The sequence below is a fragment of the Ursus arctos genome, unplaced genomic scaffold (genome assembly GCF_023065955.2).
Source record: "Ursus arctos isolate Adak ecotype North America unplaced genomic scaffold, UrsArc2.0 scaffold_4, whole genome shotgun sequence".
Classification (NCBI taxonomy): Eukaryota; Metazoa; Chordata; class Mammalia; order Carnivora; family Ursidae; genus Ursus; species Ursus arctos.
This window is the reverse complement of record NW_026623056.1, coordinates 39,761,245-39,775,011: the sequence shown is the minus strand read 5'-3', so window position 1 is coordinate 39,775,011 and position 13,767 is coordinate 39,761,245. Positions and strand designations below refer to the sequence as shown.

Here is a 13,767-nt window from a genome sequence, read left to right as displayed (position 1 = left end):
CTGATGATACCAAGTGCTGGGAAGGGATGCAGGGCTTCAGAAGGTCTCAGGCATTGCTGATGGGCATGCAAACTGTTTCAGTCTCTTTGAAAAAAGAGCGTGGTAGTTTCTTATAAAGGTAAACATAGCCTCATCACACAACCTAGCAATCCCACTCCTAGGCATTAACCCAAGTGAAAAAAGCATAAGATCTCTAGGAATCTGCATGCAATAGCTGCTTTACCCTGCTCCTCAAACCCTGGAAACTATCCACATGATTTTCAAGGGGCGAACGGCTAGACAAACTGTGCTGCATCCCTACAAGACCGACCCATAATAAAAAGGAATGGACTACGAATCTGCAACAGCACAGGTGAATCTCAAATGCGCCACACGGAGTGAAAGAAGGCCAGACTTAAAGGCTCTGTTTTATGCCATTTGGCATAAAGCAAAATGGTAGGGACAGAAAATGCATCATCAGTGGCCAGGAGTGAGGGGTGGGGAAGGGACTGACCTTCAAGGGGCAGGAGGGAATTTTTCTGTTCTTTTGTGTCTGGTGGTGGTGGCAACATGACTGCATGCGTGTCTCATAATCTAAATAGCTGTATACCATAAAGGGTGCATTTTACTGTATGTAAGTTATGTCTCAATGGGAAAAAAAGAGGTTAAAAAAACAAAGCAATAAACTTGGGGATAGGAACCATGCATTTTTGGTATTATCCTTATATTTGATGGCTGGTTTCAGTCTGGTCACCCATTCGTTTCCTCATTCTTGAACTAGTATCTGTTGAGCACTGCTGTACCCTAGGCACTGCGGGTTCAACCTGGAGCGAAGCAGACACGGGCTGCCCTTGTGGAGCTCCTTGAAATGAGATAAAACAAAATGCAAGCTACTTTCTTGCTTGTCCTTGAGTAACGCAGAGGTCCCACTCGCCACAGTCAGGAGCAGCGTGGGAGGGTACTAGTTCTGCAACCCCAGAGCCGCCACCCATCACACAGCCACCCTTGGAGCTGCTCCCAGGCTTCAGGCTGTGTCTGTGGAGCATTTCCAGGAGGGCTTTACTACCCTTGGGAAGAGAGGCAACAGTCCCTGTGGAGGAGGAGAAAACAGTCCTCTGATGTGAGAAGGAAGCTTGAAGGAAGGAAGGCAATGTCAGTCTAGGGGCACTTGAGGCTCAAAACGAAATGCATGAGTATTTCTAACATTTTAGTACTCTAAGGACAAATCCAAAAGAAAAGATAAGAAGTTTAATTCTCTCTGCCGAAAATGAGGGCGGGGACTTTCTCCCCTCTCTTTTCTTAGAGCTTTTACAGGAGAAAACTTGTAAGTTCTTTCTGTCTTTGAAAGACAAGTAAATCTTGGTAAAGGCTGAGTAAGCAACCCAGGAATGCTTCCTTCAAGATCTGGGAGCTCTCTCTTGGAAAGGTAGCCATCAAGGAAGATAATGCCCAGTCTCCCAGGACCCCCAGCCCGGGGTGGGGGTGGGGGTTGCTGCAGAAATTCAGGTGGCACCTGACTCCAAATTGCAAGCCTACTTCCAGTTAAAAAGAGAAAATGTTCTCTTTTAAGGACTAGCAAGTGCATTACCAAATGAATTTAGAATACAGTCAAATCCTCTTATTTAAGGACTAGTCACTGTTTATCTTGAGAGAATGTATACAATGGATTGTATCTCCTTGGTTATATAAAAGGGCAAGATTCCATTGTCTTCATATCTCCATCGGGAGTCACTTGTGGCTTGCTGTCATTCTGGTTCAATGCTTATTCAATAATAAAACTTTTCTTTTTCTTCTACTTTTGTGGAAAGATTTTTCTGGGGTGGCAGGAAATTCCGTTTTTTTCATTCAATGTTTTCATTACTCCCTCAGGTAATTAACTCTAGGAAAGATGTTAGGGTGGCTGATTTTCTTACCTTGGAAATATCTAAAATTCAGAAAACCCTTTCCTCAGCAAATTAAGTGAAGCAGTGAAGAAAGAAAGAAAATCCTTAACAAAGCATATATTACAAATTAGGGGTGTCTGTTGAATATAGGTCTAAGAAATCTAGGGCTGCACTAATCTGTTTCTCCCATTCTCTTCTGTCAAAACCACTTTCTTTTTCAGGCTGGCCAACTACAATACATTTTAGGGAATGTCTTCCAAGTTATCTAAAACCTTCTTTTCTGTGGGTAAGAAATCTGGGGTAACAGTCAATGATCTGCCATTCTGTGTATGAAGAAAGTGGTGAGAGAGAGAGAGAAAGAGAAAAGGAAGTAGTCTTGATACATTGTTATAACTTATAACTAACCTTTCTCTTCCCCATTATCTTCAGGAAAATTGGGAAAAAATTTCAATTCAATCTACAAGTCCCTCTCCTCAATGGCTTCTGTACCTTTTACACCGCCTAGAGGTCAGCAGAAGGGAATCATAATTTTTCTGCATCATGGAGAAGACAAAATGGCCAAGGCCATTTAGCCAGTGAGTAGGACTGTTGCTGACTCCTCATCAATATAATTAAGATATCCCAGACTCTGGGTGGAACAGTTTGAGCAAATGGTCTGGACACTGCCCCATGGGTGGCTTAATTAGTTCCAATGTTGAGCAAAGGCTTTTTGAGTCCAAAGTGTCGATGCCACAGGGGCGAAAGTTGGAAATCAATTTCCCATTGCTGGGGATCACTCCTTAACCCTCAAGCTTCACTTTTACTCAGGCCACTAGATGGAGAAGCTGAGCTGAGTACAAGCGTTAGCTACCCAGCATGAAAATTTCCTATGATTGTGTGAGGTAGCGGGAAGAGCAGGACACTGATAGATAACACACACATTTATTGCTGTGAAAACAACTCTGGACTAAATAATCTACCTCCACGTCACAAATGGAAGTCTAGCAGCACACATCCCCAGAAAAAGAAGCCACAATAACAAATCTTTGAATCAGACCATCCTTTATCCTCCTCAGTGCTGACCCCAGTGCCTAATACATGAGGGAATATAGGAATTGAAGTGGAAATAAAAGCCTGGCTCTTTGTAGACAGGTGATGGTGAAATCAGTGGAAGGTTGAGCTGAAATCTTCAAATTTACTTTCCTATCCTTTGGCATTATTGCAGAGAATTGGTGACCAGTGCAAGGACTGCTTTGCTGTATCTCGAGGTCATAGGTTAATATCAAAATAACTATTAGTTGAGAGCTTCCTATAATCCACGCACTGTTTAAATGTTTTAGATATAATTTCTCATTTGTTCATGCAAGAATTCTATGGATAAATACTGTTTCCTCTATTTTAGAGGTGAGGACACCCGGGCTTATACAAGCCAAGGGACTTGCTCAAGGTCACCCCTAAATAAGCAAGAGAGTGAGGATCTGAGTTCAAAAGGAGTGTGGACCTTTTCTGTCTATTCATTGCCCTATCCAATAAGTACTTGTGGAAAGATGAACTTAAGTTTGAACTCTGGTCCGTATCACTCCAATGTGCCTGGAAAGACTGAAACATTACTTGCATGTTTGCAGTGTGTTGTGCTTCCCAATTCTTATGTGGCTTTTCAAACACCTGACTGGCTTCCGCTGCTAAGGCAGGTTAGAGGCCTTTCAGGTAAGATTGATTCTTTGAGCTTCTTCAGTCTCAAAGAACTGGATGGGATAAATCTGGCTCTAGCTTACTCCTTTGTAGACTCTTGTGGCCAACGAAGGGAGCTGGGGGAGATATTTATGCAAAAGGAAAATCCTTATGGATCCTTTTATGGTAGGAAAAGAACTGGTTTATTTAAGAGTTCTTATAGAGTCAGGAATCTAATAGCTTAGCTAAGATTTCCCTATTCTGCTTCCTTCCCAAAGGTCTTATGGAGAGGGTGAAGACTTCACGGTGAGATAATATTGAGAGGTCTACCTGAGGGTAATTTTCCAACTGGTTGTTTTGTGGTGCAGAGTATGAGCTGATTAGGAGTCCTGGCTAATATCAGGGAGTTAATTATGTGTTTGAAACTATGGCTCTGCACTGCTGATATTCCCCATTAATGTGTATTTGGTTTGAAACAGGAGGTAGCAGATTTTCAGTACCTCCCTAAGGGAATTTTAGGGCTGGGATTTTGTTTTCTGGTGGAGGGATATTTGCATATAGCCCCGCTGACTTGCCGGGAACCATAATAACACAGAGGGTTGTTTTTAATGGTAAGAGGACTATTTGGCAACAAAATGGGGATTTGTTCAGCTCACTGAGAAGACTCTTACAAATCTAATGGCAGATGGAGGTTATAGCACTTCCCTGTCATTGTTTGAGCCACGAGTGACCCTTGGGAAGAACATTCCTTCATTTGCGATGTTTCTGATTTCTCATTAAAAAGACTAATGTATAACATAGATGATTAAGTTATGTATCTGGGGCAACAATTACAAACTGGGTTTAAGCACCATAAAAGTTAAAAGCTAAATTAAAAAGAAATCCAAGAATCAAAGGACCAAGGAAAGACTTTTATCTAAAAATTTTAAAAGCAGACGTTCTGAACTTTTCTAAGCAAATAAGTGGGTTTCCTCTGAAGAGTCAGGTGGAAGTGAGCTCTAAGCGATCTCCTCAGGTCAAAGTCCATGCACTACAATTCTTTCAGACGAGGGAAGAGTCTTGGGCACACAATCACCCAGACCCTGCTGATGGGGCGCGTGGGTATATACCGTACCTGGTGCTGGGATTACTTCATACCTCAGGGCCTTGTTCAGGGTTCTTTCCCCACGTGAAAATGGTTACACCCCAGAACACAAACCTGGCCAGACAGTGACCATGACTATTATTTGTGGAGTGTATCCTCTTCTCCAACGCTTTAGATTTACGAAATAAGGTCTAGGGAGTTTACTTCATGAGTTATACTGAATGTGCTTAGAGGATTTGAGCCTGGAGTCATTATATCTAGCTGTGGCTGAGTAATTCTTCTGAATTCCCTAAGTCTCATTATTTCCTCTGAAAAATGAGGCAATCATAGTACCCACTTCCTAAAGTTGTTGTAATGATTGCCTGAACTAATGAGGGCAAAGCACTCAGAAGAGAGTCTGGCGCATGCTGAGCCTGCTGTGACAGGCTACTGGTGGAGAGCCCTTTCCCCACCTGGTGTCTTGTTTGGGATTGAGGGCTTTACTCTCCCTTACCAACACTCGCGGCTTGTCACCACCTCATTCATCCTGCTGAGGTGGAGTGGCTTATCAGTTCCATGAATTTGGAAGCAGAAGGTGGGCATTCTTTGTCCATCCCTTTCTTCCTGATTTCTTTTGAGAGCAAATTTGACTCTACATATCTTGCATTGTCTATTGTTCTCAGCTATGCAGTAAGCTTAATGATAAATGCCTACAATGGTCAATACATCCAGTTCTGGGGGTCAGAAGGTAACCATGTTCTTTATGTCATTTCAGTCACTAATAAAGTCATGTGCATGCGTGTGTGTGTGGGGGGGGTGTGGGTGGTTTATTCTCTAACTGCCTCAATCCTTTGTTTTAATTTTCATTTGGTTCATCACTCAGGAGAAAAAGGGTGCTCATTAGTGGGGCTCCCTCAAACAAAACAGCTGCTAGTCAATTATCACAGGAATAAAAAACTGGTTGAGTTCAGTTTTGGAGAGAGGTGATAATAGTTTGATTTGACTTACCCAACATAAACAAACCAAATTTTCTTCTCTTCAAGGAACTTTTGTGAGTGGAGTCTCTACACGTGGTTTCTGAAAATGTGCCTACCACCAGTTGTAGGAGGCCAAATTTAGTATTCAGATTTCCAACCCCTGGGTGGAAGCATGGTCCTAAAGACATATATTTAAATTTTTATTACTTCTTCAGATATTTATTTAGGACTTACCATACTGGAGAGACATATGGCGTAATAGTTAATCACAGGCTTGTTTCCAAATCTCTGCTCTGCCTATTACTAGTTGTGAGATATTTGGCAAATTACACGTTTGTAAACTGGAAATAATAGTACCTACCTTATATACTTGTTGTGAAGATTAAGTCAGTCCATAAGTGCGTAGTGATTGTTAGACACCTAGCATATAGAAAGCATGCAATAACTCTTAACAGGTTAAGACTTTTTTTTTTTTATGATTTATCTATTTATTTGAGAGAGAGAGAGAGAGCAAGGGGAGGGGCAGAGGGAGTGAGAGAGGAGAAAGAAAAATCTCAAGCAGACTCCCTGCTGAGCACGGATCCCAATGCAGGGCTTGATCCCATAACCATGAGATCATGACCTGAGCCGAAATCAAGAGTTGGATGATCAACCAACTGAGCCACCGAGGTGCCCCTGGTTAAGACTATTTTAAAAAGTGATGTGCCGGGGCACCGGGGTGGCTCAGTAGGTTGAGCATCTGACTTTTGATTTCAGCTCAGGTCATGATCTCAGGGTTGTGAGATCAAGCCCCAGGTTGGGCTCCATGTTGAGTGTGGAGCCTGCTGGGGATTCTCTCTCTCCCCCTGCCCCCCACCCCCCAGCTCGCTTTCTCTCTTTCACTCTCTCTTTCTAAAAAAAAAAAAAAATTATGTGACAGGCATTGGGCTCATTGTTGTAATGAGATGATGAACAAAATGGACACTGGAAGTTTCATTTAGGACTGAGTTATATTGTTTAAGTGTAAATCAGTTTCCATTCTTTACTATTTTATTCACTGAGTTCTTCCAAGATGAATGAAGTACAATGAATGACAGAAATCAATACCTGGTTTAAGATCAACATTTGAACTACATTTTAATAGTGTTTTATTTTTCATAAAGTGAATCAAACCATTTTTGCTCTAAGAGCACTATACCAACTTCCCTAGGTGGCCTAAGCTTGTTTTCTGGTTCTAAGAACAAAAACTTTATGATTTTCTGAGATGTTTTAGATATTTAACATAAAAGATATTTTAAATTTAAAAAATATATTTTAGATAGAATGGTTGCAAGGTCCCAACTTCCTTCCTTGTGGCACCATGATCATCCATACGGGATCCAGCTTGAAGTCGCTCCCTTTTGATGCAGGAAAATGTGCTTCAAAAACAGGAGGTGTCTCTTGACAGCAGGGCCCCTACGTGCATCAATCTTCAAAACAGTGTGGTCAACCATTCCTAACAGCAGTAGGGAGGGGAAAAAAAAAAAAACAAATGCAGAAGAGCTTTGGAATCTTTCAACATTGACTTACAACCCCAAACAGGATGTACTAGAGGGTTGGTTTCATTCCCGCAGGAAATACCTCCTGGTCATTATTGCTGAGGCCGAGGAAGGACATCCAGTGGGTGAGTGTGAGTCAGTCGTCTTTCCCAAAGAGGTGGTGGTGTGATTTAAACTGCGGGTCAGAGTCTGAGAAGCCCCTGGCGCCTGCTGAAGGGCCCAGAGGTAGTCTATGGACTATTAGGAGGAGTGTGTTCCCCTGCCGGGAACACAGATGGGGTCTCAGCTCTGGCTGCCACCACTCCTTTTCACCACGTGGGGATTGCTGAGTGTAAAGGGGGGCAGAAAGGAACAGACAACTTCCAGACTAATCATATTTGAATAATGCTCAGGAGTTTTGCAATCATGTTTTTCATTACAAGAGCAATAAAACCACGGAAAATAAGAGAGGTGAACACACCTGTCCCTACTCTTACCTTTCTAACACCTGGTTGAATCATTTGGGTTTCTCTTTTCTCTTTCTCTTTTTTTAAGATTTGTTTATTTGAGAGAGGGAGAGAGCACAAGCAGGGGGAGCAGTAGAGGGAGAGGGAGAAGGAGACTCCTTGCTGAGCAGGGAGGCCGATGGAAGGCTCAATCCCAGGCCTGAGCCAAAGGCAGACGCTTAACCGACTGAGCCACCCAGGCCCCCTTGACCTCTTTTCATGTTAAGAAAGTTGTATGTACACGTTCGCTTTCCTTTTCATATGTTACGTTGGACTATACAACCAGTTTCTTTAATGGTTGTATGATGTTTCCTCTAAAGGATGGTCTGTAGTGAAATTATATACTTTCTTACTATTGGACACTTGGACTCTTTTTAATGTTTTGCCATTAGAAATAGTGGTGCACTGGATGGTTTGTACATATGTCTACTTTACTACTTTGGATTACTCTTTTTGGATTGATTCCCAGAAGCAAATTCATGGAGTTAAAGTATATGAGCATTTTTATGACTTTTCTTTCGAAGTCCTTTTACTCATCTACCAGCAAAATATAAGAAAAGAAGTATCACTCTATTTTCATCTATTTCAAAGGAAATAGATGTTACCATGGAATAAAAATTGTTAATTTTAAAAAGTCAATGTTAATACTTCATTGTTGTTTAACTTGGCGCTTCTTAACTCCCCCTCCCCCCCATTCTGGGTATTGTCTTTTACCTGAATTGGCTGTTCTTAAATTTGCCTATTGGAATCATAGTGTTTTCCTTATCATTTTGTATTCATTTTTTTCCCATGTGAAGATAATGATCGTATTACAAGTAATTCTTAAAAATATTTTTTCATAGTGTATTGTTACCCTTTGAATCTATTTTTAAATATGGTCGTTGTCATAGGAAGTAGCATGCAAGAGTTAACATTTTTTAAAAGGAGGCACAAAGATTTATTGGAAGGTCATTTTTTAATCCAGTGAAATGCTTCATGTAACACAGAGTTATACAAAGCGGGCACACACACACACACACACACACACACACACACACACACACTCTTCCCCATTGACGCTACATTTTGAGCAACCAAAGGCCAGACTGGTCTACTCATTTTCCCCAAAAGTCTTGGTCTCCTGTGTCCCCTATTCCAAACATCCTCTTCCCTTCTCCAGCAAAAAAAAAAAAAAAAAAAAAAAGACTTTGTTTATGTTCATCAACAGTTGTTTCTGTTTTGAATTCCTTTAGCTTCAGTTGGCACTATCCACAGTGTATCTCGAATGGCTATTGAACTGCCTTCTGATCTGTTTTGCCTCCTTAACTAGAATAGAAACTCTTGAAAATTGAAGTCATCGCTTATTACCTGTTTATATTTTTGTTACTTGTTTCTATCTTCCACAGTACATGGCAGCCTGAAAAATGTGCTGCATGTGAAATTAAGTAGCAGAACAGAGAGAGGAAACCATGAGTCTATTTCAGAAATCTTATTTTAGAGTTCATTTTCCAGTTTAGAATTATAAATAGTATCACTTGAAGAATCAACAGGCTAGTGGAAAGTGATCATATCACAAATAATGGCTAGTGGAAAGGGGTATAATTCACCCTGTCACACCAAAGGGCACATGAACTTCTGGCTTCACCTGTATCTCCGGGACAGGTGTGATCCAGATCGTGTTGAGGAAACTGAGGCAGCTTACCAAATTTTCATGGAGTCTTATTCTAGGGGACTGCATAGATGTTCATTTCCTCCTTGATACTATCAAGTAACCCTGTAGGCTGTTGAATCTGGAAATTGAGATAGGAGATAGGAGTCAAATCTGAGACTATTAATAAAGGTTAAATTTATAAAGCAGGGCAGGTGTCAAATCTGGTCTATGGAGCAAGGGACTGAGGACTAGGACTTCTAGCAACCGCAGCACTGTGTAGTCCCTTCCCATCCTGGGAACAAAAACACTTTGTAAAGAGCTGCTATATGTTGCAGTGGGCCTTTTACCACGTGAAGGCGAAGCCACAGTTCTGGGGTGATGGTGGGTGGAGGGGTTGGAGGAGCAAGAAGGGACCTGGCCCAGAAATATAGCCAGGATCTAACATCAAGGAGAAAAAGCATTTACTAAATAACACAATTTGAAAATTGTCTTTATAAGACTCAGTAGCTGATGTTTCTACCACTTAATGAACTGTCTCTCACTTCCACACTACTTTATATTAACAACCTCACACAATCAGGTTTTTTTAATTATGAAAAAGCAGCACTTCGGGGAATATGTACAGGGAGAGCATTAGCTTCCCTGCCTCCTCATTCTTCAAAATATACTATTAAGCTGACTCCGACAAGCTTGGCAGCCCGCCCAGGCTAAGGAGAAAGATAGGCTACCCAGTGGCCCCTAGGAGCCATTTAATATTTTATCTTAAGTGTTCTCCTCATCTTCATTTTTTAAATTGTAATTTCCCTTTGCTACTTCCTAGTCTTTAGCAGCAACCGTGTTTGGGAGAATTAGAGGAGGTACCTGTATCCGTATTTTTTAGAAAATTAGTATCTGGAGAGCACAAGAAGTTTGGGGAAGTAGTTTACAATGTGAGGAAGGGGTTAGCAGAGAATAATAGAAACTGTGTGTACGGATTGCTTGTTATGTGCCAAACACTATGCACTGTACTTTCCATTTCTTTAATCTGCGCGGCAGCACTATCCGGGGTACGTACGGGTACTGTGTTATGTGGATGCAGAAAATGATGCTTAAACAGGTTAAGAGATCTGTCCAACATGAGTCACATGGCTAAGAAGTGACGGAACCAGGAAGCAAACCAGGAGTCTCATGCCAGAGCCCGTACTCTCAGCCCCTATGTTATTGGGGCAGTAGTTCCAGGCAACAAGAAATAACCAAGAGAGGTTGAGGAAAAGCTTCCCTGGAAAGAGTCCAAAATGTTTTGGGAGGGAGTGAACTTCTTGCTTTTATGCTGGATGGGAAATAGGTATTAAAGAAAAGCGTTGGCCTCTTTAGGACTGGACAGACATGAGAAACACCTTCAACTTCCCCCACAGAACCTGTGATCACCTTTCTTACAGCATACACTTGTTGAGAGATTCAGGGCAGAAGGAGCGGGTGCTCTGAGTTTTATGCCTAGTGGTGATAGAGCAAATGGACTTGACATAAAACATATTTTTAACAACCAAATACACAATTTTCTGGCTTGTGTATTTGTAGCAGACATCTCTCAGATTCCAAGTATTATAATCAGCATCTCCTGGAGTAATACGATCAGCTTGGCACAAACTAGAATTAAAAATAAATTCTCTACCTCCTCTGGAACTCCCCAGGATTCAGCCTACAAGCAAGTTGGTGTAGATCTAATGAAGTACTTCATCCTATTTCTCCGTGCCCCACTTTCATTTCCAGGGCCCTGTAGTCTTTCATAACTTGGGGTCTTGTTGCCAAGTTGGCCCAAGGTTTCGAAGATCCCAAGATCCCCAAGTGACCTATCCAAGTTCATAGGGAACTATAAAATTAACCAATATTTATGGGATTTTCTGGATAACTTAGGTTAGCCTGGGACAGATCAGGTTAGTACATTCATTATTGAGCTCCCGCTTTGTGACAGGCATAGTGAATAGCTGAGCAAACGGCCTCCTGGTTGGAAGACCCCAGATGCATAGTTGAGGTAGCAATGAAGGCTTCAGACCAGTCAAAATTTCAGCCCAAGGCAGAGAAGTGGGAGGGGATCATGTACACGACAATCCTACCCACCCCAGTAGTGCATGGTGGCTCATGCGATTCAAAATAAATATTCTGGTATCTTCTGAACTTTGTTTTTCTTTGTCATTTATCTAGTATTTACCTAAAAATATAAATGCAATTTCTACTGTACCCTGGACTAAGAGACAGTGTTCACATCGAAATCTACAAAATGATTAGCAGGTAAACTCCTTCAGAACAAGAGAAACGCACTGAAAATTTCTGTACATTCCAGACTCTCTTTTCCCCAAAATTAAACTTTTAAAAAGACTGCTTTAAATTTACCTCAATATTTGTGTCAAATTGAAGGTCTTCTTTATAGATTCTGCTTGTAGCTGGTTCAAGAAAGACTACATTAGTTCAAGCACTGGAAGAAAGCACTGTTTCTATTAGATCAACTGTCACATTAGACCCAGGTTCCAATCATTCACACTCAGGGCCTGTGATCTGAAATTGGTGGTAATCTCAATTGGTGGGAAGAAGGGTCACATTTAAAAAAGAGGCTTAAAATCTTTTATTATAAAGATTATGTAACACATGTGCAGGAAGTTTGGAAAGAGAGAAAAAATGACCTATTGTCCCATCATCCCACATACATTTATGTTAAGGTATGTTGAGAATGAACGCCAGGCCTGTGGGTAATTGGAACAGATAGTACCACACTATTTCCATTATTTACTGCTATATTAAATATGTTAATGTGGGGGAAGAGCTAAAAATTGCCTCACTGGGGCACCCGGGTGGCTCAGTCAATTGAAATCAGGTCTGAATCTTTGTTTTGGCTCAGGTCATGATCTCAGGGTCGTAAGATTGAGCCCCAAGTTGGGCTCTGCCCTCAGTGGGGAGTCTGTTTGAGATTCTCTCTCTCCCTCTCTCCCTGCCCCTCTCTCCCCCCACCCCCTGTGCTCTCTCTAAAATAAATAAAATCTTAAGAAAATAAAAATTCCCTCTTTAACAATTTTTCCATAGTATTTTGATAATTATGCGTGTTTATTCTTATAGATGAAATAGAGAATAATTCCTGCTATAACATGGATATTCTCAATCTGGATTTACCCATCAGATATCAAATATGGCAATTAAAATGCTTTCCCAATACTCTAGGTAGAATGCATTCAATAGTTTCCAAATACATATGTGGCTATTTTATAAATGGAAATTAAGGTCTCAATTACTCAAAGAAATCTAACTCACACAATGCTGCTGTTGGAAGAGACGATTTACATGAAGGTATGTACTTTCTAGTGTTCCATCTGAATTGTTTCACATCAACCGAAGTTTGAACAATCATTACCTTTGTAAAATTTTCAATGCCTTGTACCTGAAGTTTGACAGAATATAAATTAATTTCTGAGTACACATCATACAATTAAATGTTTCTCTGATAAGCTACTATCTCAGGGCCTCTCTAAACATCTGGGCTGAAAAGTAAACATGTCTCTATTAGACAGATGTCTTAAAATACCTGAATATTTTGGAAAGTCAACATTCCATGTACTTTCATTGATTTTTAAATGTTTTGCTCATTTCTCTTACAAATGAGAAAAATGATTAAGAGTTCATCATTAATGATCCTTTAAAATATCACCCAGAGAGATGATCTATGTGGCAAAAGAAAGTTTAAGAAACAGGAGACTTTAAGAAGCCCTTCAACCTGTGGTTGTCTTAGATATGCTTTGAATCACATTGGTACCCAAATTTACAGTAAGCAGGGCTTTCTGCCTATGAGAGTAGACAGAGTTGGGTAGGTTTTAGGTTGCCTTGAGAATCTCTTGCTTGGCCATCTAAATTCCCAGTCAGCACCCACAGCAGAGCTCTGTTATTATGTATTCAAGAATAGAGGTAGAGAGCACGACAGGTGAGAGTAATGTCTCACTTCCTCTCAGTGGGTCTATCACATTGGTGCTGGTGGCATCTGTTCAGAAAATTTTTCTTATACCATTTCTCATCTTGGGATTCCTCTTATCCCCAGCTCATGGTTTTCTCCTGTCCCAAATCTACCTCCGAAGTACTTTTATCATAGTTGTACATGTTTCATTACATATATATGTTTCTTTTCACTTGGTTGAGAGATCTTTTGAGGGTAGGTCACAAATCTCATTTGTCTTGATCACGTTAGCATCTAGCGTGATTTCTGCCATATATTCATTGCTTTAAAAATATATGCCTAATTTAATTGACTCTAGGTGCCTCTTTCAATTTGTTTTCTGTAGGTATATTTTGTATGTCCCCTGATTCCTCCTGACATGTGCCTCTCTTCCTCTCCCCCAACATACACACACACGCACACACACACAGAGTCTGCCTTCTTTCTTTCTTTATATGCACAACTTCTCATTTTGATTGCCAGGGAAATGCAACAGCTTAAATGTGGGAAATCTTTCATTTTACATTCACTTTCAAAGTAGCTAGGCAAATGCCACTGATACTCAGTTCAGCATGGGTCTCGCAGAACTTTTCTAGAGTACTGTTGATATAGTCCAGAGAAAGTGGTCCTT

At 40.9% G+C, this 13,767-nt stretch overlaps 1 protein-coding gene across 1 annotated transcript in view; it reads right to left on the bottom strand.

Annotated features, from left to right (window-relative positions):
• Window positions 1-6,647: 6,647 nt before the first annotated feature.
• The window catches only part of SLC9C1 (solute carrier family 9 member C1), a 95,984-nt gene continuing 88,864 nt past the window's right edge, over window positions 6,648-13,767 (bottom strand). The window contains exons 26-29 of the mRNA XM_048214762.2: window positions 12,464-12,590; window positions 11,555-11,604; window positions 9,236-9,323; window positions 6,648-7,026 (exon numbers count right to left, since the gene is read on the bottom strand). Of these exons, the coding sequence (XP_048070719.1) occupies window positions 9,258-9,323; window positions 11,555-11,604; window positions 12,464-12,590 (243 nt within the window). The 3' untranslated portion in view covers window positions 6,648-7,026; window positions 9,236-9,257. The remainder of the gene's footprint in view (window positions 7,027-9,235; window positions 9,324-11,554; window positions 11,605-12,463; window positions 12,591-13,767) is intronic.